We start from the raw sequence: 24057 nt of genomic DNA, 5'->3' as shown, positions 1-24057 counted from the left end.
AGACAGACCCGATAAAAATCAATGTTACTGGTTTTTAATATTTTTTGGAATTATTAATACATCATACATGTTATCATATATATAATAATATACACAGACTAATACCCAGGGATTCACATTTGTCTCCATTCTCAATATGCTTTGTTGTTCTCTTCTCAAACCAGAAGTTGTTGGACTAAAAGTATTTACATTAAAAAAATAGAGTGATAGAAATGTGAAACAAAAGACAAAAGTCATCAACAGAGGAGTAAAATGACAGAGCGATGCAATCTGTTTGTAATATATACACCAGAATGACAGCAAAAGACAGTAGATTGTGGAGGGGCCCGTCTCAATAGTCAAAATGATGTCCCCTCGTCTCCTTTCTGCACTAATGTGACAGAGCTAGAAAGGCAAAACCAAATTCCTGGTGTGCATCCACCATGTTCAGTGCAGATGATGAGGAGAGGAAGCCACTCTAGACTATTGAGAAGCATCCCAGGAGTAGAGAGGTAGGGAGAGACATTGTTTTACAGCAGTGCTTTTCAGAAGGATGGAAAAAGAGGAATATGGAGAAAAGAGTAGAAAAAACGAGATGGGGTTGATGTTTGAAGCGAGGTAAAGGCAAGTGCTTGGTCATGATGAGGCAGAGGACAGCTAATGGATCATGACGTGTGTGTGTGTGTGGGGGTCTACCGAATCATGATGTGTGTGTACTCTGTGTGTGTGAACATGGTTCCAGGGGCATTGAGACAGGAACAGCCATACTGAGATGACCATCCTATGACTGTAGATGAAGAGATGATTCAGAAAGGAGGAGTGAGATGAAGGGATGACACGGAGGAATGAGGCAGAGATGACACGGAGGAATGAGGCAGAGATGACACGGAGGAATGAGGCAGAGATGACACGGAGGAATGAGGCAGAGATGACACGGAGGAATGAGGCAGAGATGAAGGGATGACACGGAGGAATGAGGCAGAGATGAAGGGATGACACGGAGGAATGAGGCAGAGATGAAGGGATGACACGGAGGAATGAGGCAGAGATGAAGGGATGACACGGAGGAATGAGGCAGAGATGAAGGGATGACACGGAGGAATGAGGCAGAGATGAAGGAATGACACGGAGGAATGAGGCAGAGATGAAGGGATGACACGGAGGAATGAGGCAGAGATGAAGGGATGACACGGAGGAATGAGGCAGAGATGAAGGGATGACACGGAGGAATGAAGGAGGTATATCCTTCAGAAAGTCCTTATCTCCCGTGTGCAGTAATTCGTAGAGAAGAGGGGGATGAGGGTCAAAAAAGTGGAATGAAGGACGGATGAGATGGAGAGATTAAAAGGAGGTCAGAGGAGAGGTGCGATAAGGCGATGAGGGGGAGGTGTATTTCAGAAGGACCATCTCTCCTGTGTGCGGGGGTCCGTGTTTAGAGAGGGGGATTCTGGGGGGTTCTGGGTGTTGCTGTCTTCTCCATTCAACCCCTTCCTACACACAGGACACGTATCGTGCTGCAGAAAGAGAGAGAGGAGAAAATCAGTTACAAACATTCCTCCTACTAAATATTACCCCACCCTCCTCCTCACCATTTCCAGCCAGGGTACTATACAGTCTGAGTGGAAGAAGTGGTTGCAGGGTAGCTGTCTGACGGGCTCTCCCACTGCAAAGTCCTCCTTGCACACCGGACACTCCATACTGCAGTCTGGAGAGACACACACACACCTTTTTTATTATCTAGTATTACATTCCTGTTATAAATGATCATACAGAACTATCTTACATGCAGGTAAAATACTCCATATTACAGTATACAGAGAACGGGGGAGAGATGGGAAGACTGAAGGGATGATGAAGCAGGGGTTACATTAGATGTTTGTGTTTAACCTTTATTTAACCAGGCAAGTCAATTAACAACAAATTCTTATTTACAATGACGGCCTACCAGACATTAAAATAACTGAAGCCTAACATCTGATGCCAAATTACTGAGTGGCTGGTTGAGATGATTTCAGAGGAATAAGTAGCACTCTTAATGACAAGAGACAGTAAGACAACAGCTATGTGGGCCCTGAGCCAGGGGAGACAGAAGCTATGTGGGCCCTGAGCCAGGGGAGACAGAGACAACAGCTATGTGGGCCCTGAACCAGGGGAGACAGAAGCTATGTGGGCCCTGAGCCAGGGGGGACAGAGAGAGACAGAGAGACAACAGCTATGTGGGCCCTGAGCCAGGGGAGACAGAGAGGGAGAGAGAGACAACAGCTATGTGGGCCCTGAGCCAGGGGGGACAGAGAGAGACAGAGAGACAACAGCTATGTGGGCCCTGAGCCAGGGGAGACAGAGACAACAGCTATGTGGGCCCTGAGCCAGGGGGGACAGAGAGAGACAGAGAGACAACAGCTATGTGGGCCCTGAGCCAGAGAGAGACAGAGACAACAGCTATGTGGGCCCTGAGCCAGGGGGGACAGAGAGGGAGACAACAGCTATGTGGGCCCTGGGCCAGGGGAGACAGAGAGACAACAGCTATGTGGGCCCTGAGCCAGGGGGGACAGAGAGAGACAGACAGAGAGGGAGAGTGAGACAACAGCTATATGGGCCCTGGGCCAGAGAGGGAGAGTGAGACAACAGCTATGTGGGCCCTGGGCCAGGGGGGACAGAGAGAGACAGACCAAAAGAGAGAGACAGAGTGAGACCGAGAGAGAGGAAGAGAGAGAGTGAAACAGCGGACAGATATGTGTATGTGTGAGAAAGACGAGGACAGGAGACAGCAGCTAGAGAGAGAGAGAGGAGTCCTCATTTACCCCAATGAGTCAGCTGTCAGCAGCACAGATATAGTTTATTTACAGTACCAGTCCAAAGTATAGACACATCTACTCATTCAAGGGTTTTTCCTTTATCTTTACAATTGTCTACATTGTAGAATAATAGTGAAGACATCAAAACTATGAAATAACACATATGGAATCATGTAGTAACAAAAAAAGTGTTAAATCAAAATATATTTTATATGAGATTCTTCAAAGTAGCCACCCTTTGTCTTGATGACAGCTTTGCACACTCTTAACCAGCTTCATTAGGTAGTCACCTGGAATGCATTTCAATTAACAGGTATGCCTTGTTAAAAGTTAATTTGTGGAATTTATTTCCTTCTTAATAATGCTTTGAGACAATCAGTTGTGTTGTGACAAGGTAGGGGTGGTATACAGAAGATGGCCCTATTTGGTAAAAGACCAAGTCCATAGTATGGCAAGAAAAGCTGAAATAAGCAGAGAGAAACGACAGTCCATCATTACTTTAAGACATGAAGTTCAGTCAATCCGGAACATTTCAAGAACTTTGAAAGTTTCGTCAAGTGCAGTCGCAAAAACCATCAAGCGCTGTGATGAAACTGGCTCTGATGAGGACTGCCATAATGCCACTTTAATAATGTTTACATATCTTGCCTCACTCATATCATATGTATATACTGTATTTTATACCATCTATTGCATCTTGCCTATGGCGCTCTGTCATCGCTCATCCATATATTTATATGTATAAATTCTTATTCCATTCCTTTACTTAGATGTGTGTATATTAGGTAGTTGTTGAAATTGTTAGATTACTTGTTAGATATTGCTGCACTGTCAGAACTAGAAGCACAAGCATTTCGCTACACTCACAATAACATCTGCTAACCATGTGTATGTGACCAATAAAATGTAATTTGATAGGAAAGGAAGACCCAGAGTTACCTCTGCTGCAGAGGATAAATTCATTAGAGTTAACTGCACCTCAGATTGCAGCCCAAATAAACGCTTCAGAGTTCAAGTAACAGACACATCTCAACATCAACTGTTCAGAGGAGACTGCGTGAATCAGGCCTTCATGGTCGAATTGCTGCAAAAGAAAACACTCCTAAAGGACAACAGTAAGAAGAAGAGACTTGCTTGGGCCAAGAAACATGAGCAATGGACAAATTCGATTTTTTGTATCCAACCGCCGTGTCTTTGTGAGACGCTGAGTAGGTGAACGGATAATCTCAGCATTTGTGGTTCCCGCCGTGAATCATGGAGGTGTGATGGTGCTCTGCTGGTGACACTGTCTGTGATTTATTTAGAATTCAAGGCACACTTAACCAGCATGGCTACCACAGCATTCTACAGCGATATGCCATCCCATCTGGTTTGGGCTTAGTGGTACTATCATTTGTTTTTCAACAGGACAATGACCCAACACACCCCCAGGCTGTGTAAGGGCTATTTGATCAAGAAGGAGTGATGGAGGGCTGCATCAGATGACCTGGCCTCCACAATTATTTTTTATTTAACTAGGCAAGTCAGTTAACTTCTTTGATATAGGGGGCAGCATTTTCACTTTTGGATGAATTGCGTGCCCATAGTGAACTGCCTCCTACTCTGTCCCAGATACTAATATATGCATATTATTATTACTATTGGATATAAAACACTCTGAAGTTTCTAAAACTGTTTGAATGATGTCTGTGAGTATAACAGAACTCATATGGCAGGCAAAAACCTGAGAAAAAATCCAAACAGGAAGTGAGAATTCTGAGACTGGTCATTGTTAAACTCATCACCTATTCAATTCCCTGTAATATATGGATCTGTTTGCACTTCCTACACCTTCCACTAGATGTCAACAGTCTGTAGAACGCTGAATGAAGCCTATACTGGAATGTGGGACCGGATGGGAGGTGTTTGAGTCAGTGGTCTGGCAGATTGCCAGTTCTTGGTCACGCGCATTCCTCATGATATCGCCATGCGCTCCATTACTTATAGAGACTGAAAATAATTCTCCGGTTGGAACCTTATTGGATATAAATAATAACAACATCCTGAAGATTGATTCTCTACTAAGTTTGACCAGTTTATTCGACTTGTAATATAACTTTTTGAAGTTTTCGTCCGACATTTGCCTGCATCTGCGCGAGGGTTTGGACACGTGTACTACACATGCTAGCAAAAGTAGCTAATTGGACATAAGTAGTGGACATTATCGAACAAAACAACGATTTATTGTGGAACTAGGATTCCTGGCAGTGCATTCTGATGAACATAATCAAAGGTAAGGGAATATTTATGATGTAATTTCGTATTTCTGTTGACTCCAACATGGCGGAGAAATGTTGTTAAATCTGAGCGCCGTCTCAGATTATTGCATGGTGTGCTTTTTACGTAAAGTTTTTTTTAAATCTGACACAGCGGTTGCATTAAGAACAAGTGTATCTTTAATTCTGTGTAAAACATGTATCTTTCATCAAAGTTTATGATGAGTATTTCTGTTATTTGACGTGGCTCTCTGCAATTACTCCGGATATTTTGGAGGCATTTCTGAACATGGCGCCAATGTAAACCAAGGTTTGTGGATATAAATATGCACATTATCGAACAAAACATAAATGTATTGTGTAACATGATGTCCTATGAGTGTCATCTGATGAAGATCATCAAAGGTTAGTGATTACTTTTATCTCTATTTCTGTTTTTTGTGACTACTATCTTTTGCTGGGAAAATGGCTGTGTTTTTCTGTGGCTATGTACTGAGCTAACATAATTGTTTGGTGTGCTTTCCCTGTAAATACTTTTTGAAATCAGACATGTTGGCCGGATTCACAACATGTGTAGCTTTAATTTGGTGTCTTTCGTGTGTGATTTCATGAAAGATTGATTTTTATAGTAATATATTTGAATTTGGCACGCTACATTTTTTCTGGATTTTGCCGCTACTGTCCCACCTATCCCAGAGAAGTTAAGAACAAATTCTTATTTTACAATGACGGGCGACGCAGGGCCAATTGTGCACCGCCCTATGGGAATCCCAATCACAGCCGGATGTGATTCAGCCTGGATTCGAACCGGGGACTGTAGTGACGCCTCTTGCACTGAGATGCAGTGCCTTAGACCGTTGCGCCACTTGGGAGCACAATCACCCAACCTCAACCCAATTGAGATGGTTTGGGATGAGTTGGACCGCAGAGCGAAGGAAAATCAGCCAACAAGTGCTCAGCATATGTGGGAACTCAAGATTGTTGGAAAAGCATTCCAGGTAAAGCTGGTTGAGAGAATGCCAAGACTGTGCAAAGCTGTGTGTGCAAGGCAAAGGGTGGCTTAGAATCTTAGAATCTAAAACTTAAAATATATTTTTTGATTTGTTTAACACTTTTTTGGTTACAACAAAAAAAGTGTTATTTCATAGTTTTATGTTTTCACAATTTTTCTACAATGTATAAAATTGTAAAAATAAAGAAAAACCCTTGAATGAATAAGCGTGTCCAAACTTTTGATTGGTAGTGTATAGGCCACGGCACTATGGAGAGACTGGAGAGGAGGTAAAGGACTGACCTGCTTGATCCTGAGACACGTTGACTGTAGGAATGGAGGAGATCTTCTCTTTCTCTGCAGGAGGAGGGCCCGTGTTCTCAAACTGACCTAACAACTACACACAGGTAGACAGAGAACATACATCACAATGGTTGCTGCAGGAACTATAAGAACAGCTTTACAATCCACCTTTGTGCTGTAAGCTGTGTGCTAACCTAGCATGATACAACAAAAGAGTAAAACCATCAGAAACACCCTGGAAAAGATAGAGAGAAAATAACAAGAGAACGGCTAAACCTTCATTAGCATTCTGGGTCTACCAACATCCATATAGCATTCTACGTAGTATGAAGTAATAGTTGCTTAGTGGCCATACATACCAAATCATGTGAATGGGGTTTGTGCGTGCGTACCTGTGTGATGACTGCGTCCAGTCCCCCCTGTCCCCAAGCATAGTCCCCTGGGTTAGAGTGTAGCATCCCCGTCCTAACACACAGAGAGAGGAGGTCAATTACAGTTAAAGATGAAACATTCAGGAAATATCCTGTTTCACACATGATGAACAGCAACAATATGTGTTGTGATTTAGTCTAGGTTTAAATGACAGGGTCCCAGGGGTGCTGGCTGAGGCACACCCATAACAAGTCAGGGGACATTCAAATATTCATGTTGATCCACCTCACTATTTGTAAGGAATCCACAAGAGAAAGTGTGTAAGTCAAACTGTGGACTTACATAATGTATAACCACTGCTTACATGGCAGTAAGAAGGTTCTTACCAAGAGAGGGGAGGTTGGCCAGGAACTCCAGAGTTGGCAAATAGACCAGCCAGAAACTGTTGTACTATCCTACAGAGAGAGAAGGCACACGCATCAGTCAGGAATGAGATCAGCAGAACATTGAAAACTAAAAAAAAGACTACATTTAGAACCTGCAAATCCTGACTGATCAAAACAGCCATATGAATATCAACATGGCATCGTAAGGAGAGGAGTCTCACCCCTCTACGGCAGGCGAGCGGTCAGGTCTGCTGCTCCCTCTGGAGCGGTACCTCCGCTGACTGTGCAGGCGAGGGGGGCGACCGGGCCCCCAGTGTTCCCCCCCTCCCAGAGGACCCCCCAGGGGTCCTCCTAACCCAGCAGGAACTGACCCTCCGATAGGACCTCCTCCCAGGCCTCCTAGCCCTCCCAGCCCCCCCAGACCTAACCCCCCTGCTCCTACCCCAACCCCTCCACCAGGGACCCGGGGCTCTGAGTCTGGACTGTCACCATCCACTGTGAAAGGCCTCTCTACAAACAACAGGTGCCACAGCTGCTGAGAGAGAAATGAGGGGTGAGGGTGAAAGGGAGAGTGGGAGGAGGGGGAATGGAGAGAGGGACAGTGGAAGGGAGAGAAAGATAGAGAAAGCATGTGAAAGAAAGATGGGATCACAAAGGTACATTTAGTACAGATGAGATCACAGTAGACATTTGCATCCCCCCCCACCCCTGTATCCTCCAGGCCACAGTGCATATCATACCTCTGCAAACTGTGTGGCTGTGTCATCTGTCCCGTTAGCGCCACCCTCTAGCAGACTGAGGGAAACAGCACACAGAACACAGCATTAGTAACATCCAACATCTATACACAGTCATTCTCCACCACCTTCCATTCACTCTGCCTAGCCTATATCTGGTAGATTCATTAAAGCTACAGACATAAGAAACAAGATATTCTCACCTGGAATCTTCTGTTACCTCCTCTATAAAGCCAGACTCACACCTGGGACAGATGTACTCCTGCAAAAACACACAATACCACACACTCAGAGAGTACATGGGTCACACCGTGTTCTATATAGGGCTGCAGAGGCGGCTATGCAGGGGTTTCTGTCTGTAGAATGAGGAAATGTCTAGTAGAGATCTGTGGCAGAGTCAGGATATAGCCTGTTTGAACATAGCATTAAGCAGGAACATACAACATGTAAAGTGGAAGTTGTCATCGAGAAGTATTCTTCCCTGGCACCAGTGTTGAGTTCACTCACAATGGGATTAGGCCTATGACACAGACATGTTCTTTATTCCACAAAACAAAAGGACACTTGAACTTGAAGTGAACCTCATTCCAAAATTGTTCAAAACCTGTATTGCTGTATGCAATATTGTGTGTAGGCTTAGGCTATGCCTCAGCCATTGTCATCTGGTGAAAACATACAGATACTATGCCTGAAATAAGGCTTCAGACAGACAAGCACAGGGTTCTGCCATGTATTTTTGAGGCATGCACCCTCTCTCTTTCAGTCGATGTCTTGGGGAGGTGAGACAGATGAACTGCTTATATGCAGTCAGTGAGTGGGCATGGCTGAAACATGCCTCAGCAGCACAAAGAGACAGAGTGTGACACAGTGAGACCAGCAGGCAGAGTTAGCCTGTGGGTAGGCTAGATCAGGGTTTACCAAATTCACCCCCATCCCCAGTACAAGTTTAGTTTCTTGCCTTAGCGCTTCACAGCTGATTCAAATAATCAAAGCTTTTATTTAACTAGGCAAGTCAGTTAACAAATTCTTATTTACAATGACGGCCTACCCCGGCCAAACCCTAACCCGTACTACACTGGCCCAATGGGACTCCCAATCATGGCCGGTTGTAATACAGCCTGGAATCAAACCAGGGTCTGTGGTGACGCCTCTAGCACTGAGATGCAGTGCCTTAGACCGCTGCATCACTCTGGAGCCCAATCATGATGATTGGGGGGGGGGGGGGGCAGGACCGAGTTTGGGAAACCCTGGGCTAGATGGATCGGACCCATAGGCACAGATCTATTTCCCAATAAGAGGGACATCCCAAAACTGGCCTTAGGTCCATGTCAGTGTCTAGGCCTACTTCAGCCTCCTCCCAGATTTAGCTTCAATGGCAGGAAGGGAATAAACAGGGGATTACCAGTCTGCCTCTCACTGACCAGCCTAACATACAAAAATGTATCCTAGCTAACGTTGGTTTAGACAAGCAGACTGAGTGACTTACTGACACATTGACTGACTACCAGAGACTGCGAGTCAATTACAAACAGATAGCTACACGACTAGCTAGCTAAATGCAAAACGTTAAGTGTCATAACTTCTCTTCTAGAATGAACGCAGTCAATACGGATTAATGTAGTTAAATAATTAGGGTCAAGCAGTCAAAATATTGTGCAATGTCTTTCTACATTTTACTTTCAGTTTGATTGTGAAACTTAACTGTGCCACATTCAGTTGCCAAACGTTCACGAACGTTGCAGATAGAATGCGTAAATAGAGCCTACATGATGTATTGTTCTACATAATATTTTCTATCTGAACGTGCCAAACCGTTGTGTCCTGCTGAACGCGTCCCAGGCCAAGGAAACCCCCGTATTCCCTCTGCTTTAGTAGGACAAGGAGTAGCCAGACTGGCCGAGTTACGTTATAATGTCTTTGTTAAAGAAATTAGTTGACAAATCCTATTGTTAAAGCGAGCAACAACAAACATCAACATTGTTTGTTTGCTAGCTAGAGCCAGTGCCGAGGGCCCTACTGGCTAGCCGTCTACAGTTAGCAGCTAGCTAGTTAAACAACTACTGCTATTTGCTGGATTCGGTTGTCAACCGACGGAAAAGAACAAGACCTGCATTGAACAGCCATGATCGGGACACGGTGAAACGACTGACTTACCGGGAGCTTGGGGCTTACTTCTCCCTTACAACAATGACAGAAGAACCGATGCGGGGGAACCGCCGCAGCTTCCGCCATCTTCCCCAGAATAGCAAACAGTGACGTCGGTCCTCCTGCATACCAAAGAGGGTGGTCCGCCAACATCCCTTCATGCAATGCGCAACTCTTTGGGAAAATAAGCTTACCTGTGAGGGCGGAAATTCGTTGTGTTGTGGCGCTGGCAATCACATGTGTTTGGGATTCTGAAGTTGTTTTGCGAGGATTCTCTCGAAACTCATTTCATGATCTGAAAAGGGTGTTTTGCAAAGGTTTGTGAGCATGGCAGTTAAGTTATAAAATTAAAGTTGTTAGTTAACGTTGTTGAAAAGCCGTGATTTGGTTACCGGTTGTTAGTGTCATCATACTGCTCAGCATAAGTAAATTTCGATGAACAGTCCAAAAACGTGTTGTTGACCTGTTCCCCGGTTCCTCCTGTTTCAGCAGATGACTGCCCAGGAGGTGCGGCTGTGTGGCCTGCTGCTACAGGAGCACTTTGGAGAGGTGGTGGAGAGGATAGGCACTCACCTGCTCAGAGGAGGGGCACAGAACCTCAGGACCATCGCCAATGAGACCAACACACCACTGGACCTGGTACTACACAAACAAGCAAACACACACATAAAACATATTGTTCAACCTAGGTGGTGACCCTGTCTCTTCTGCAGGTGAAGAAGTCTCTGTGTGTGTTGGTACAGCACGGTGCTTGTGAGTTCGGGTCGGGCCGGCGAGGCCCCGGGAGCCCAGTGGAGTACCGGGCCAGCTGTGAGCGGGTTCTAAGGGTTCTGCGGTACCCGCGGTACATCTACACAGCTAAGACCCTGTATGGAGACACAGGAGAACTCATCGTGGAGGAGGTCCTACAACGAGGCCATATGACCATGAGCAACACGGTCAAGACTGTAGCTGACCGACTCACTCATAACATGGAGGGTGTGTGAGAGAGCGATTACAAGATGTATGATTATTCTATATTTTCTTCTCCTTCTGTCCTCATTATTTTTCTCTCTGTAGAGGGTCATAGTATGGAGTACAGTGAGGTGGTCTCAGCCTTCTCTAAGCTGGTAGAGACTCACTTCCTGCAGCGCTGTCCTCCGGTGGCCGAGATGGGAACTGCAGCCACCTCCACTAACCCGGCGACCCCCGGCACCCCTGCCGCCTCCGCCTCCACTGCCCCCCCAACAGCAGAGAGCAACCCTGACTGCTACAAGCTGCCCCATGTTACACTCATAGGTACCGCAAACACTTTGTCTCATATAACACGTAGTACCTTTTCACCTGTGTGCATACCCACATGTAAACCTCCTGCTATATGTAATTCAGTAAATACTTGCTATACACTCGCTTGTTGTGTTTGTGGGGCAGGTCGCGGGAAGCGCAGACGCTCCAGTGACGACAGTGAGGAGCAGAGAGGAGGGAAGAAAGCCAAGATGGACTCCGAGGTCAGACCCTCTACCCTTGACACAGAGATAATGGGCTGTAATAGAGAATCAGAGGACCTTGTTCTGTTTTTCTTTTACTCCTCTCAATAAGGAATGGAACCGTTTTGAATGACTTGTGCCTCTTTCTATCCCCTCCCTCTCTTTCCAGTCGTGTGGTGATGAGGGGATCTACTGGCAGGTGAACTTTGAGAGGTTCCATCAGCACTTCAGAGACCAGGCCATCATTAGTGCTGTGGCCAGCAAACTGGACCAGGTCAGTGTCACAGACCCCTACAGACCACCTCCGTATGCTTGTAGACCACCCCCATTAAATCTCTCCTGGTCTAAGTCAGTGATTCCCAAACTGAGGGGTTAGCAGGGAGGGCGTGGTGTGGCCTAGTTAAATAAAAAATAAATGGCAACATTTTCTCTGCACTTCAAGACAAAATGTGTAGAATTGCAGGAAAGCTTTAAACCTACAAGATGTTTTCTCCACCAACAAGACGGGTGTGAACAGTTTGTATCATGAACAGTGCTTGTGCCCATATCAATAGATGTGTCATGTGGGATGTTCCCCAATGCTGGAAGGGGGGCCTGAGTGAAAAAGACCGCTCTCTCTTCCCCCCCCCCCCCACCCCCACAGACCAGTAGTGAGATTGTGAGGACTATGTTGAGGATGAGTGAGGTCACCACCACACAGACCGCCGCCTACACTCAGCCCCTCTCAGCCAATGAGATCTTCCGCTCCCTCCCGCCCAACTACAGCATCAGCAGACCAATCCTGGACCAGTACCTCTCCCTTCTGGTGGATGACCCGGTAGGAGCAGATCTAGGATCAGATTCCCCTCCCCATATCCCAATCTTAACCATTGGGAGATCAATTGCAGAACTGACCTTGGATCAGTGCCTAGGGGGCTGGTAAACTGATGTTTCTCCCTCCCTCTGTTCCTCAGATGGAGTTTGTGGGGAAATCAGGTGACAGTGGAGGAGGAATGTACGTGGTCAGTATCCTTTTACAACCCTGATGAAACCTGTTTGAGTTTCTCATCCACACACTATTGTATAATAGGTCATTTCCAGTATTTCATGATACAGTTGTAAGTGGTCGTTTCTTGACTGACCACTCAGATCTCCAAAGAGCCCTGGCCAACCTGGCGAGAGCTACACTGGAGTCTGTGGTACAGGAGAGGTTGGTGTGTCTGTGTTTGTCAGAGTTGGTCTGTGTCCATTTACTCTGTTTATGTCTCTGCCCACGGTGGCTACATAGCTTGTAGGGTGTCATTCATTCAACCTTTCCCATTGTCAGGTTTGGCTCGCGGTCGGCTAGGATCTTCCGTCTGTTGCTAAGGAAACGTCACCTGGAGCAGAAGCAGGTGGAGGACTTTGCTATGATCCCTGCCAAGGAGGCCAAAGACATGCTGTACACACTGCTGTCAGAGAACCTGGTACAGCTACAGGTAACACACAAATACACACACACACTATACAAACCATACATTATCATGCTCACCTGTGTTTTTCCACCCTAGGAAATCCCTAAGACTCCTGACCACGCCCCTTCACGTACCTTCTACCTGTACACTGTCAACCAGCTGCCTACTGCCCGCCTACTGCTACAACACTGCTACAAGGTACACATTCAAACTAAGCTATACTATGAGCAGCAGGATGAAACGCTGATATTGTAGATGAGCGTGATGCAAGATGTTGCACTCGCGACAAAATATTTGCGAACCTGAGGCGCAGCGGTAGTGCTGCAGTTTACTGAACACATATTGTCCACATTGACACATTAAATCCCCACCCTCTTTCTTTCTCTCTTCTACAACTGTACCTTTACATCTACATTTTAAACTGTCTAAATAAAGAGGAAATACGGAAGTAGAACGAGTCAAAAATATACTTTCAGTTTATTAGGTACACCTATCTAGTACCAGGTCAGACCCCCCCTTTGCCTCCAGAACAGCCTGAATTCTTCGTGGCATGGACTCTAAAAGTCGGAAACGTTCCACAGGGATGTTAGTCCATGCTGATGCGATGGCATCACACGGTTGCTGCAGATTGGACAGTGGTACACCACCGCCAGCAGCCTGTACCGTTGACACCAGGCAGGATGGGTCCACGGACACATGCTGCTTACGGCAAATCCTGACTCTTCCATCAGCATGACGCAACAGGAACCGGGATTCGTTGGATGTTTTTCCACTCATCAATTGTTCACTGTTGGTGATCTTGAGTCTAGTGGAGCCACTTCTTCTTGTTTTTAGCTGATAGGAGTGGAACCCGGTGTGGTCGTCTGCTGTAATAGCCCATCCGTGACAAGGACCAACGAGTTGTGCATTCCGAGATGCCGTTCTGCACACCATTGTTGTACTGTGCTGTTATTTGCCTGTTTGTGGCCCGTCTGTTAGCTTGCACGATTCTTGCCTTTCTCCTTCGACCTCTCTCATCAACAAGCTGTTTTTGCCCACAGGACTGCCGCTGACCGGATGTTTTTTGTTTGTCCATTCTCGGGAAACCGTAGACACTGCTGTGCGTGAAAAGCCCATTACAGCGGCCGTTTCTGAGATCTGGCATGCCTGACCCCGACGATCATATCACTCTCAAAGTCGCTTAGGTCACTGGCTTTGCCCATTCTAACATTCAATCAAACAGTAACTGAATGCCTCAATGCCTGTCTGCCTGCTTTATATAGCAAGCCACGGTCACGTGACTCAGTCTGTAGGAGCGATATATTTCCGTGGATGTGGTGGTGTACCTAATAACCTGGCCGGTGAGGGTATATCTGCATGTGTACTTTACGGTGCTGCAACTTGATCGCTTCAGGACCACAACAGCAGAGACATTTAGTGTCGCAATTCACACTCCGTTGTTGCGGAAGCCCGCCTGATATTGCTCCTACATCTGCATTGCTTGCTGTTTGGGGTTTTAGGCTATGTTTCTGTAGAAGCGCTCTGTGACATCTGCTGATGTAAAAAGGGCTTTATAAATACATTTTGATTTGATTGCTGTTTACTTCGTGCACCGCTGACTTGACAATTAATGGTGGACGTCTGTCTTGCAGATAGGGCTGGGAATTACCAAGGACCTCATGACAATACTTAGGTGCTGATACGATATGTATTGCGATTCTCGCGTTTCTATATGCAATGCGATATTGCGATTTGATGTTCCAAACATATTGCTCGCTATATGTCTGCTGCAGAGAGACGAGAGCGCATGAGAACGTTTGTTTTGATCAGTCATGGAAATAAAAGTGCAGAAAATCTGTTGGCTTACTAATATAAAAAGAAGATGGAGAACAGGTCCAAAACAATATTGCGATATGTAACTTTATACATTTTTCCCCATCACTACTTGCAGACAGTGGCTAATCTGATTGAGAGGCGCCTCTTCGAGACCAAGGAGAACAAGTGAGTTTATTGATTGATTCCTAAGTGGATGGATGGATAGATTTGGTTTTATTCTCTAAGTTTCCTGCTAAGGTCTCTTTAGGTCTGCATATTGACTTTTAGAGGACAATAGAGGAGCACAATGGAAACAAGTCTGACTTTTTGTGTATATAATCCTCAGCAATTTTGGTACATGTACAAGACTTCCTGTGTTTGATTGACAGGCGTCTGCTGGAGAAGTCCCAGCGAATCGAGGCGATCCTGGCGTCGCTGCAGGCCAGCGGGGCGGAGCCTGAACAGCTGACAGAGGTGGAGGAGATGATCACTGCCCCCGAGAGACAGCAGCTAGAAGCCCTGCGACATCACATCAACAAGTACTGCATTACCACTGCACCTTAATTACCACTGCACCTTAATTACCACTGCACCTTAATTACCACTGCACCTTAATTACCACTGCACCTTAATTACCACTGCACCTTAATTAAAAGCTGTTGAGAAGCCTTTTGGTCCTATACTTGGCACTTCGGTACCGCTTGCCATGCGGTAGCAGAGAGAACAGTCTATGACTGGGGTGGCTGGAGTCTTTGACAATTTTTAGGGCCTTCCTCTGACACCGCCTGGTATATAGGTCCTGGATGGCAGGAAGCTTGGCCCCAGTGATGTACTGGGCCGTACGCACTACCCTCTGTAGTGCCTTGCGGTCGGAGGCCGGGCAGTTGCTGTACCAGGCAGTGATGCAACCAGTCATGATGCAACTGCTACGACACCCATACTATATATATATATATATATATATGACAACAGCTAGAGGCCTACGACATCACATCAACAAGTACTACTACATACTTGTTACTACTACACTGACATTACTAATACTGCTACATTACTGTAGCTTTATTACCTCGTCTCTTTTCTCCCTGAAGGTTGGACTCTACAGAGAACCAGGTGGATGAGACTGTCTTTCTACTGGAGTCCTACATCTTCTCTACCAAGACCAAGTGAGAGGGAGGGAGGGAGGGGAGAAACACAATGGACATGAAGTTGCATCAATAAAATATGTTTGGGTTTTCATATACCTGACTCAGTTGGTGCTTTTTTTGCCTGACGTACAGACGTCGTTATTTCAGTTATATGTTCAACAATGTCTGCTAGTGTGAAAGTGTTTTTCTTTTATACAATGAAGTAGTCTGAAATGCCAGATAAAAAATAAAAAAAATAAAAAAGATAAACCAAATATTTTATTACATTATTAAGTGTATTTAGTTAATGTGTATGAATGATCCTATCTATGTATAAATGAACATGAAAGAAACTAAAATAACGTTTACAAAAACTTTAATTATCAACAGTTTTAATTTGACTCAAAAAATGAACTGTACTGTAGAGAAAATGGGTGAAAAATCTAAAGTCATGATGACTTCTGAATATTAAATAGACAGTTAGGTTTGTAACAGCGTTTCATAGAAATACAAATATATTCACATGATTATAAGCGGCCCCCATTATCAGGTAGTGCATTTTCATTCAAGCTTCCTTGAAGGATGGAACTGCTTTCCATATAGCACAACATGGTACTAATTACAGGTTGATACCTGTACGGTATCTACTTATACAACATGGTACTAATTACAGGTTGATACCTGTCCGGTATCTACTTATACAACATGGTACTAATTACAGGTTGATACCTGTACGGTATCTACTTATACAACATGGTACTAATTACAGGTTGATACCTGTCCGGTATCTACTTATACAACATGGTACTAATTACAGGTTGATACCTGTACGGTATCTACTTATACAACATGGTACTAATTACAGGTTGATACCTGTACGGTATCTACTTATACAACATGGTACTAATTACAGGTTGATACCTGTACGGTATCTACTTATACAACATGGTACTAATTACAGGTTGATACCTGTACGGTATCTACTTATACAACATGGTACTAATTACAGGTTGATACCTGTACGGTATCTACTTATACAACATGGTACTAATTACAGGTTGATACCTGTACGGTATCTACTTATACAGATCTACGCTGTTTGAAGTCTGCAGTCATTGAACATCATACCAAGTCACATTGCACCAGGAGTGTCAAACTCATTCCACGGAGGGCTGTGTGTCTGTAGGTTTTTGTTTTGTCCATTCAATTAAGACCTAGACAACCTGTTGAGTGGAGTCCCTCACTAATTCGTGACCTTAATTCATCAATCAAGTACAAGGGTGGAGTGAACCTGCAGACACTCAGCCCTCCGTGGAATGAGTTTGACACGTGGTGTACAGCATTATTTCCTGTCTGGGACATCTCTGCAGAAGACTCCTGTTCACGTCCTTCCTGCTGTACGTTTCTAAACAGGTGTGTAACTACAGCCCTACAGCCATGGGTTCACCTATAGAAACAGACAAGATGTTGGGGTGTCTGATGATAGATGCAGTCTGTGCCATGTGGTGTTAGGGGTTTTGACAGTTCACACACACACTGGGCGACGCTCATCTATACCGGCTGTGTGTTCTTTATGGGGGGGCATGATTTAGAAGACAGGGAAGGCATTTGTTTTTATTGCTGGGGGGGCGGAGCAGTCTGTGCAGGTCGTTGCCATGGGGATGGGTAGGAAGTGGACTCTGGTTGTCACAGATACTGTATCCATTGACTGACATCATGGCGGCGAGGGGCTCAGTCCTCCAGTTCCTCATCCTTTATCTGTTTACGAGTGAAGAACCCCAGCTGGAGAAAGGAGGGATGAGAAGGAAGGAGTGAAACACAAACTTTTGATCTTTACCACAAAGGCAGAGGAGAAAGAAGTTATTGCAGTGTGAGGTACAGAGGTACTGTATGGTGAGGTGTGATTGGTGTACCTTCCACATTGCGAAGATGATGAGGGCCAATAGCAGAAGCCCTCCAATGATGCTACCTATCAGAATCCAGAGAGAAATGGGGATGGCCCGCCCCTTTAGTACCTCCAACACCGTCTGACGGAGAGAAAGATAAAAAAAGGCTGATAGTAGAGACAGTCAGACAGATATTCATCACCCTATACCAGCTTCCTACTCTATCAGGATGTAAACGACAGTCAGACATATTCATCACCCTATACCAGCTTCCTACTCTATCAGGATGTAAACGACAGTCAGACCATATTCATCACCCTATACCAGCTTCCTACTCTATCAGGATGTAAACGACAGTCAGACATATTCATCACCCTATACCAGCTTCCTACTCTATCAGGATGTAAACGACAGTCAGACAGATATTCATCACCCTATACCAGCGTCCTACTCTATCTGGATGTAAACGACAGACAGACAGATATTCATCACCCTATACCAGCTTCCTACTCTATCTGGATGTAAACGACAGACAGACAGATTTCATCACCCTATACCAGCTTCCTACTCTATCTGGATGTAAACGACAGACAGACAGATTTCATCACCCTATACCAGCTTCCTACTCTATCTGGATGTAAACGACAGACAGACAGATTTCATCACCCTATACCAGCTTCCTATTCTATCTGGATGTAAACGACAGACAGACAGATTTCATCACCCTATACCAGCTTCCTCTATCTGGATGTAAATGACAGTCAGACAGATATTCATCACCCTATACCAGCTTCCTATTCTATCTGGATGTAAACGACAGACAGACAGATATTCATCACCCTATACCAGCTTCCTACTCTATCTGGATGTAAACGACAGACAGACAGATATTCATCACCCTATACCAGCTTCCTACTCTATCTGGATGTAAACGACAGACAGACAGATTTCATCACCCTATACCAGCTTCCTCTATCTGGATGTAAATGACAGTCAGACAGATATTCATCACCCTATACCAGCTTCCTCTATCTGGATGTAAACGACAGACAGACAGATATTCATCACCCTATACCAGCTTCCTCTATCTGGATGTAAACGACAGACAGACAGATATTCATCACCCTATACCAGCTTCCTACTCTATCTGGATGTAAACGACAGACAGACATATTCATCACCCTATACCAGCTTCCTATTCTATCTGGATGTAAACGACAGACAGACAGATATTCATCACCCTATACCAGCTTCCTCTATCTGGATGTAAACGACAGACAGACAGATATTCATCACCCTATACCAGCTTCCTACTCTATCTGGATGTAAACGACAGACAGACATATATTCATCACCCTATACCAGCTTCCTACTCTATCTGGATGTAAACGACAGACAGACATATTCATCACCCTATACCAGCTTCCTATTCTATCTGGATGTAAACGACAGTCAGACAGATATTCATCACCCTATACCAGCTTCCTACTCTATCTGGATGTAAACGACAGACAGACATATTCATCACCCTATACCAGCTTCCTACTCTATCTGGATGTAAACGACAGACAGATATTCATCACCCTATACCAGCTTCCTATTCTATCTGGATGTAAACGACAGACAGATATTCATCACCCTATACCAGCTTCCTACTCTATCTGGATGTAAACGACAGACAGATATTCATCACCCTATACCAGCTTCCTACTCTATCTGGATGTAAACAACAGTCTGACAGATATTCATCACCCTATACCAGCTTCCTATTCTATCTGGATGTAAACGACAGACAGACAGATATTCATCACCCTATACCAGCTTCCTACTCTATCTGGATGTAAACGACAGACAGATATTCATCACCCTATACCAGCGTCCTACTCTATCTGGATGTAAACGAGTCAGACAGATATTCATCACCCTATACCAGCTTCCTACTCTATCTGGATGTAAACAACAGTCAGACAGTTATTCATCACCCTATACCAGCTTACTACTCTATCTGGTTGTAAATGAGTCAGGCACAGACAAGGCTAAACCAGTCCTCCACTATTAGTGGACTCATCTCTTCAGTGGACGGAAAGGCTCTGGAGCAACGAACCGCCCTTGCTGTCTCTGCCTGGCCGGTTCCCCTCTCTCCACTGGGATTCTCTGCCTCTAACCCTATTACAGGGGCTGAGTCACTGGCTTACTGGTGCTCTTTCATGCCGTCCCTAGGAGGGGTATGTCACTTGAGTGGGTTGTGTCACTGACGTGATCTTCCTGTCTGGGTTGGCGCCCCCCCTTGGGTTGTGCCGTGGCGGAGATCTTTGCCTTGTCTCAGGATGGTAAGTTGGTGGTTGAAGATATCCCTCTAGTGGTGTGGGGGCTGTGCTTTGGCTAAGTGGGTGGGGTTATATCCTTCCTGTTTGGCCCTGTCCGGGGGTATCATCGGATGGGGCCACAGTGTCTCCTGACCACTTCTGTCTCAGCCTCCAGTATTTATGCTGCAGTAGTTTATGTGTCGGGGGGCTAGGGTCAGTTTGTTATATCTGGAGTACTTCTCCTGTCTTATCCGGTGTCCTGTGTGAATTTAAGTATGCTCTCTCTAATTCTCTCTTTCTCTCTCTCGGAGGACCTGAGCCCTAGGACCATGCCTCAGGACTACCTGGCATGATGACTCCTTGCTGTCCCCAGTCCACCTGGCCATGCTGCTGCTCCAGTTTCAACTGTTCTGCCTGCGGCTATGGAATCCCGACCTGTTCACCGGACGTGCTACCTGTCCCAGACCTGCTGTTTTCAACTCTCTAGAGACAGCAGGAGCGGTAGAGATACTCTTAATGATCGGCTATGAAAAGCCAACTGACATTTACTCCTGAGGTGCTGACTTGCTGCACCCTCGACAACTACTGTGATCATTATTATTTGACCATGCTGGTCATTTATGAACATTTGAACATCTTGGCCATGTTCTATTATAATCTCCACCCGGCACAGCCAGAAGAGGACTGGTCACCCCTCATAGCCTGGTTCCTCTCTAGGTTTCTTCCTAGGTTTTGGCCTTTCTAGGGAGTTTTTCCTAGCCACTGTGCTTCTACACCTGCATTGCTTGCTGATTGGGGTTTTAGGCTGGGTTTCTGTACAGCACTTTGAGATATCAGCTGATGTAAGAAGGGCTATATAAATAAATTTGATTTGATTTGAGTGTTAATCCTGCTATTCTCTCACCTCCCTCCAGATGGCGCCACTCCCCAGAGTGACCAGGTTAGATTCCTGAGCAGCCAGACGATAGGCACTCACTATCCTCACCACCTTAAACTTAGCCTGGTGACAGAGACACAAAGTCAGAGTGAGTGTTTTTATAGTTAGAGCTGTGTGTGTGTGTGTGTGTGTGTGTGTGTGTGTGTGTGTGTGTGTGTGTGTGTGTGTGTGTGTGTGTGTGTGTGTGTGTGTGTGTGTGTGAGTGTGTGAGTGAGTGAGTGAGTGAGTGAGTGAGTGAGTGAGTGAGTGAGACAGAGACAGAGAGAGAGAGAGAGAGAGAGAGAGAGAGAGAGAGAGAGAGAGAGAGAGAGAGAGAGAGAAACTTCGTACCTGTCTGAAGAAGTTGTCGTGGACCCTGCGGCTGACTCGTATGAGAGCGGTCTGTCCTCGATGCAGCTGCTGTACCTCACACACCACCTCCACACACCACGACCTGCTGCAGTTCTACACACCGCACACAGAAACATGTTACAGCTGTAAATATACTATATAGCTAGTTAGAATTGTGAATGTGATCATCTTGTGTGTGGGTATTTGTGTGTGTGTGCATGTATGTGCGTGCATCAGTGTATATGTGTGTGTCTGTTCTCACCAGTAGGTCAGTCTGTTGCATGTCTTCAGGATGTAGTGGTCGTACATCTCTCTGTCTGTCCTTCAGCTGGGACATGTCACTGTCTACACTGCAGTTCACCCCTGTCACCTGACATCACAAAGGTCACAGTTCAGAACCAGAGAGAAATGACAATAACTGTTTATTCCAACAGTAGTGAGAGAGGGTTAGTACTCACGTTGTAAGAGAAGACCTCAGTAACAGCCATGAAGACTCTGTCTCCAGCTGCTACAGAGGGCAGGCTCAGCCTCAACTCCAGGTTACTCACACTGTAACAGCCCAGGTTCTGCAGCTACACACAGAACACATTAGTCTGACGTGTGTGTGTGTGTGTGTGTGTGTAAAGACAGTCTGTATGGTTATGTGTGTGATTGTTCAGTAAGGATATTAGGGACACGGATATATTGTGTGCTTACCCTGAAGTGTGTGTAGAACTCTGGTCCTATTGCCTCTGATATGGTTCTGGTTGGGTGGACCTCATAACGGTTCAGATTGGAGTCACTACAAATAAAGGTAGAGATACAGGGAATGAGAGAGAGACAGAGAGAGAGAGAGAGAGATAGAAAGAGAGAGACTAACCTGGTGATGAAGAGGTCAGGTTCGTACTGAACCACAGTCTGGAGCTGAACACTGTTGTCTCCCAACGTAGCCTCTCTCTCCACACTGTCACTATGGGCACCAGGAACACAGAGATGTATGTGACAGACACATGACAAGACAAACACAGTACTTCTGTCTCTACTGTCGGATTATGACTAGGCTTATGTGACAGACACATGACAAGACAAACACACAGTACTTCTGTCTCTACTGTAGGATTATGACTAGGCTTATGTGACAGACACATGACAAGACAAACACACAGTACTTCTGTCTCTACTGTCGGATTATGACTAGGCTTATGTGACAGACACATGACAAGACAAACACACAGTACTTCTGTCTCTACTGTCGGATTATGACTAGGGTTAGACGGAATCAGTGGAGGCTGAATTTCAGGTTAATTTCTAGAAGCTCCCAATAGGAATCCCTTTACATTCCTCCATAGGATTATAATGAGTTACCTGGCAACTGTGAGTTTCATCTGGACTTTACTGAGCAGAGACGTACAGCTGAACTCAAACTCTAACATGAAGTTCACCTGACCGAGAGAAGAGAAGAGGTGTGGGGGATTGAGTTTGTGGTGTCAGAACTACACTGAACAAAAATATAAACGCATCATGAAACAATTTCTAAGATTTTTCCATTTGCCTCATGCAGCGCGACACATCTCCTTCGCATAGAGATGATCAGGCTGTTGATTGTGGCCCGTGGAATGTTGTCCCACTCCTCTTCAATGGCTCTGCAAAGTTACTGGATATTGGAAGGAACAGGAACACGCTGTCGTACACGTTGATTCAGAGCATCCCAAACATGCTCAATGGGTGACATGTCTGGTGAGTATGCAGGCCATGGAAGAACTGGGACATTTTCAGATTCCAAGAATTGTGTACAGATCCTTGCGACATGGGTCCGTGCATTATCATGCTGAAACATGAGGTGATGGCGGCGGATGGCAAGACAATGGCCCTCAGGATCTCGTCACAGTATCTCTGTGCATTCAAATTATCATCCATAAAATGGAATTGGATTTGTTGTCCGTAGCTTATGCCTTCCCATACCATAACCCTACCGCCACCATGGGGCACTCTGTTCACAACGTTGACATCAGCAAACCACTCGCCCACACAACGCCATATGTCTGACATCTGTACAGCTGAAACCGGGATTCATCCGTGAAGAGCACACTTCTCCAGGGTGCCAGTGGCCATCGGAGGTGAGCATTTGCCCACTGAAGTCGATTACAACGCCGAACTGTAATCAAGTCAAGACCCTGGTGAGGACGGCGAGCACACAAATTAGCTTCCCTGAGACGGTTTCTGACAGTTTGTGCAGAAATTCTTCAGTTGTGCAAACCCACAGTTTCATCAGCTGTCCGGGTGGCTGGTCTCAGACGATCCCGCAGGTGAAGAGGCCGGATGTGGAGGTCCTGAGCTGGTGTGGCTACACGTGGTCTGCGATTGTGAGCCCGGTTGGACATACTGCCAAATTCTCTAAAACGACGTTGGAGGAAGCTTATGGTAGAGAAATTAACATTAAATTATTTGGCAACAGCACTGGTGACATTCCTGCAGTCAGCATGCCAATTGCACACTCCCTCAAAACTTGAGACATCTGTGGCGTTGTGTTGTTTTTTGGCCTTTTATTGTCCCCAGCACAAGGTGCACCTGTGTAATGATCATGCCGTTTAATCATATTTTTGATATGCCACACCTGTCAGGTGGATGGATTATCTTGGCAAAGGAGAAATGCTCACTAACAGGGATGTAAACAAATTTGTGCACAATATTTGAGAAAAATACGCTTTTTGTGCGTATGGAACATTTCTGGGATCTTTTATTTCAGCTCATGAAACATGGGACCAACACTTTACATGTTGTGTTTATATTTTTGTTCAGTGTATTTGATGCCAGACAGACAGACCTTGGAGTGGGA

At 45.4% G+C, this 24057-nt stretch overlaps 3 protein-coding genes across 7 annotated transcripts in view; 1 reads left to right on the top strand and 2 right to left on the bottom strand.

Annotated features, from left to right (window-relative positions):
* Positions 1–18: 18 nt before the first annotated feature.
* On the bottom strand, positions 19–10130 carry LOC139572696 (E3 ubiquitin-protein ligase RNF115-like). 2 transcript variants are annotated; one of them, XM_071395388.1, is made up of 9 exons: positions 9973–10130; positions 8022–8080; positions 7822–7876; positions 7303–7616; positions 7082–7150; positions 6716–6788; positions 6324–6417; positions 1569–1684; positions 19–1493 (listed from the first exon to the last, which is right to left on the bottom strand). In XM_071395388.1, the coding sequence occupies exons 1-9, from the start codon at positions 10114–10116 to the stop codon at positions 1374–1376; spliced, it is 1044 nt and encodes a 347-aa protein (XP_071251489.1). In that variant the 5' UTR covers positions 10117–10130; the 3' UTR covers positions 19–1373. The 2 variants fall into 2 exon arrangements, with proteins under 2 accessions (XP_071251489.1, XP_071251490.1); XM_071395389.1 differs by having other exon boundaries at positions 7303–7613.
* On the top strand, positions 10128–16560 carry LOC139572693 (DNA-directed RNA polymerase III subunit RPC3-like). Of its 3 annotated transcripts, none has more exons than XM_071395381.1 (14): positions 10128–10280; positions 10453–10602; positions 10677–10941; positions 11023–11241; positions 11374–11450; positions 11599–11703; positions 12073–12246; positions 12383–12434; positions 12558–12618; positions 12736–12886; positions 12959–13060; positions 14793–14842; positions 15046–15195; positions 15748–16560. In XM_071395381.1, exons 2-14 carry the CDS (start codon positions 10456–10458, stop codon positions 15824–15826), a joined length of 1632 nt encoding a protein of 543 aa, XP_071251482.1. In that variant the 5' UTR covers positions 10128–10280; positions 10453–10455; the 3' UTR covers positions 15827–16560. The 3 variants fall into 3 exon arrangements, with proteins under 3 accessions (XP_071251482.1, XP_071251483.1, XP_071251484.1); XM_071395382.1 differs by having other exon boundaries at positions 10142–10280; positions 10456–10602; XM_071395383.1 differs by having other exon boundaries at positions 10143–10280; positions 10707–10941.
* Positions 16143–24057, bottom strand: part of LOC139572692 (integrin alpha-10-like) — a 72705-nt gene continuing 64790 nt past the window's right edge. Inside the window, exons 21-30 of one of the 2 annotated variants that reach the window (XM_071395380.1) lie at positions 24046–24057; positions 22587–22663; positions 22102–22191; positions 21939–22023; positions 21701–21814; positions 21505–21612; positions 21243–21356; positions 20880–20975; positions 17697–17810; positions 16143–17565 (exon numbers count right to left, since the gene is read on the bottom strand). The exon at positions 24046–24057 is cut by the window's right edge and continues 81 nt beyond it. In XM_071395380.1, coding sequence (XP_071251481.1) covers positions 17515–17565; positions 17697–17810; positions 20880–20975; positions 21243–21356; positions 21505–21612; positions 21701–21814; positions 21939–22023; positions 22102–22191; positions 22587–22663; positions 24046–24057 — 861 coding nt within the window. In that variant the 3' untranslated portion in view covers positions 16143–17514. Of the gene's footprint in view, positions 17566–17696; positions 17811–20879; positions 20976–21242; positions 21357–21504; positions 21613–21700; positions 21815–21938; positions 22192–22586; positions 22664–24045 lie in introns of both variants that reach the window. The other variant, XM_071395379.1, reaches the window with a different exon arrangement.

Source organism: Salvelinus alpinus, chromosome 4 (genome assembly GCF_045679555.1).
Source record: "Salvelinus alpinus chromosome 4, SLU_Salpinus.1, whole genome shotgun sequence".
Taxonomy (NCBI): domain Eukaryota; kingdom Metazoa; phylum Chordata; class Actinopteri; order Salmoniformes; family Salmonidae; genus Salvelinus; species Salvelinus alpinus.
The sequence above is the reverse complement of the archived record's forward strand: the minus strand, read 5'-3'. Positions and strand labels throughout refer to the sequence as shown.

Coding starts and splice junctions, on each gene's coding strand:
- LOC139572696 (XM_071395388.1), bottom strand. CDS start 10,116: ATGTTGGCGGACCACCCTCTTTGGTATGCAGGAGGACCGACGTCACTG. Junction 7,617..7,821: donor CAGCCACACAGTTTGCAGAG/GTATGATATGCA, acceptor TTTCTCTCTCAG/CAGCTGTGGCACCTGTTGTT. Junction 7,151..7,302: donor CGCTCGCCTGCCGTAGAGGG/GTGAGACTCCTC, acceptor CTCTCTCTGTAG/GATAGTACAACAGTTTCTGG.
- LOC139572693 (XM_071395381.1), top strand. CDS start 10,456: ATGACTGCCCAGGAGGTGCGGCTGTGTGGCCTGCTGCTACAGGAGCAC. Junction 11,451..11,598: donor AAGCCAAGATGGACTCCGAG/GTCAGACCCTCT, acceptor CTCTCTTTCCAG/TCGTGTGGTGATGAGGGGAT. Junction 12,887..12,958: donor AGAACCTGGTACAGCTACAG/GTAACACACAAA, acceptor TTTCCACCCTAG/GAAATCCCTAAGACTCCTGA.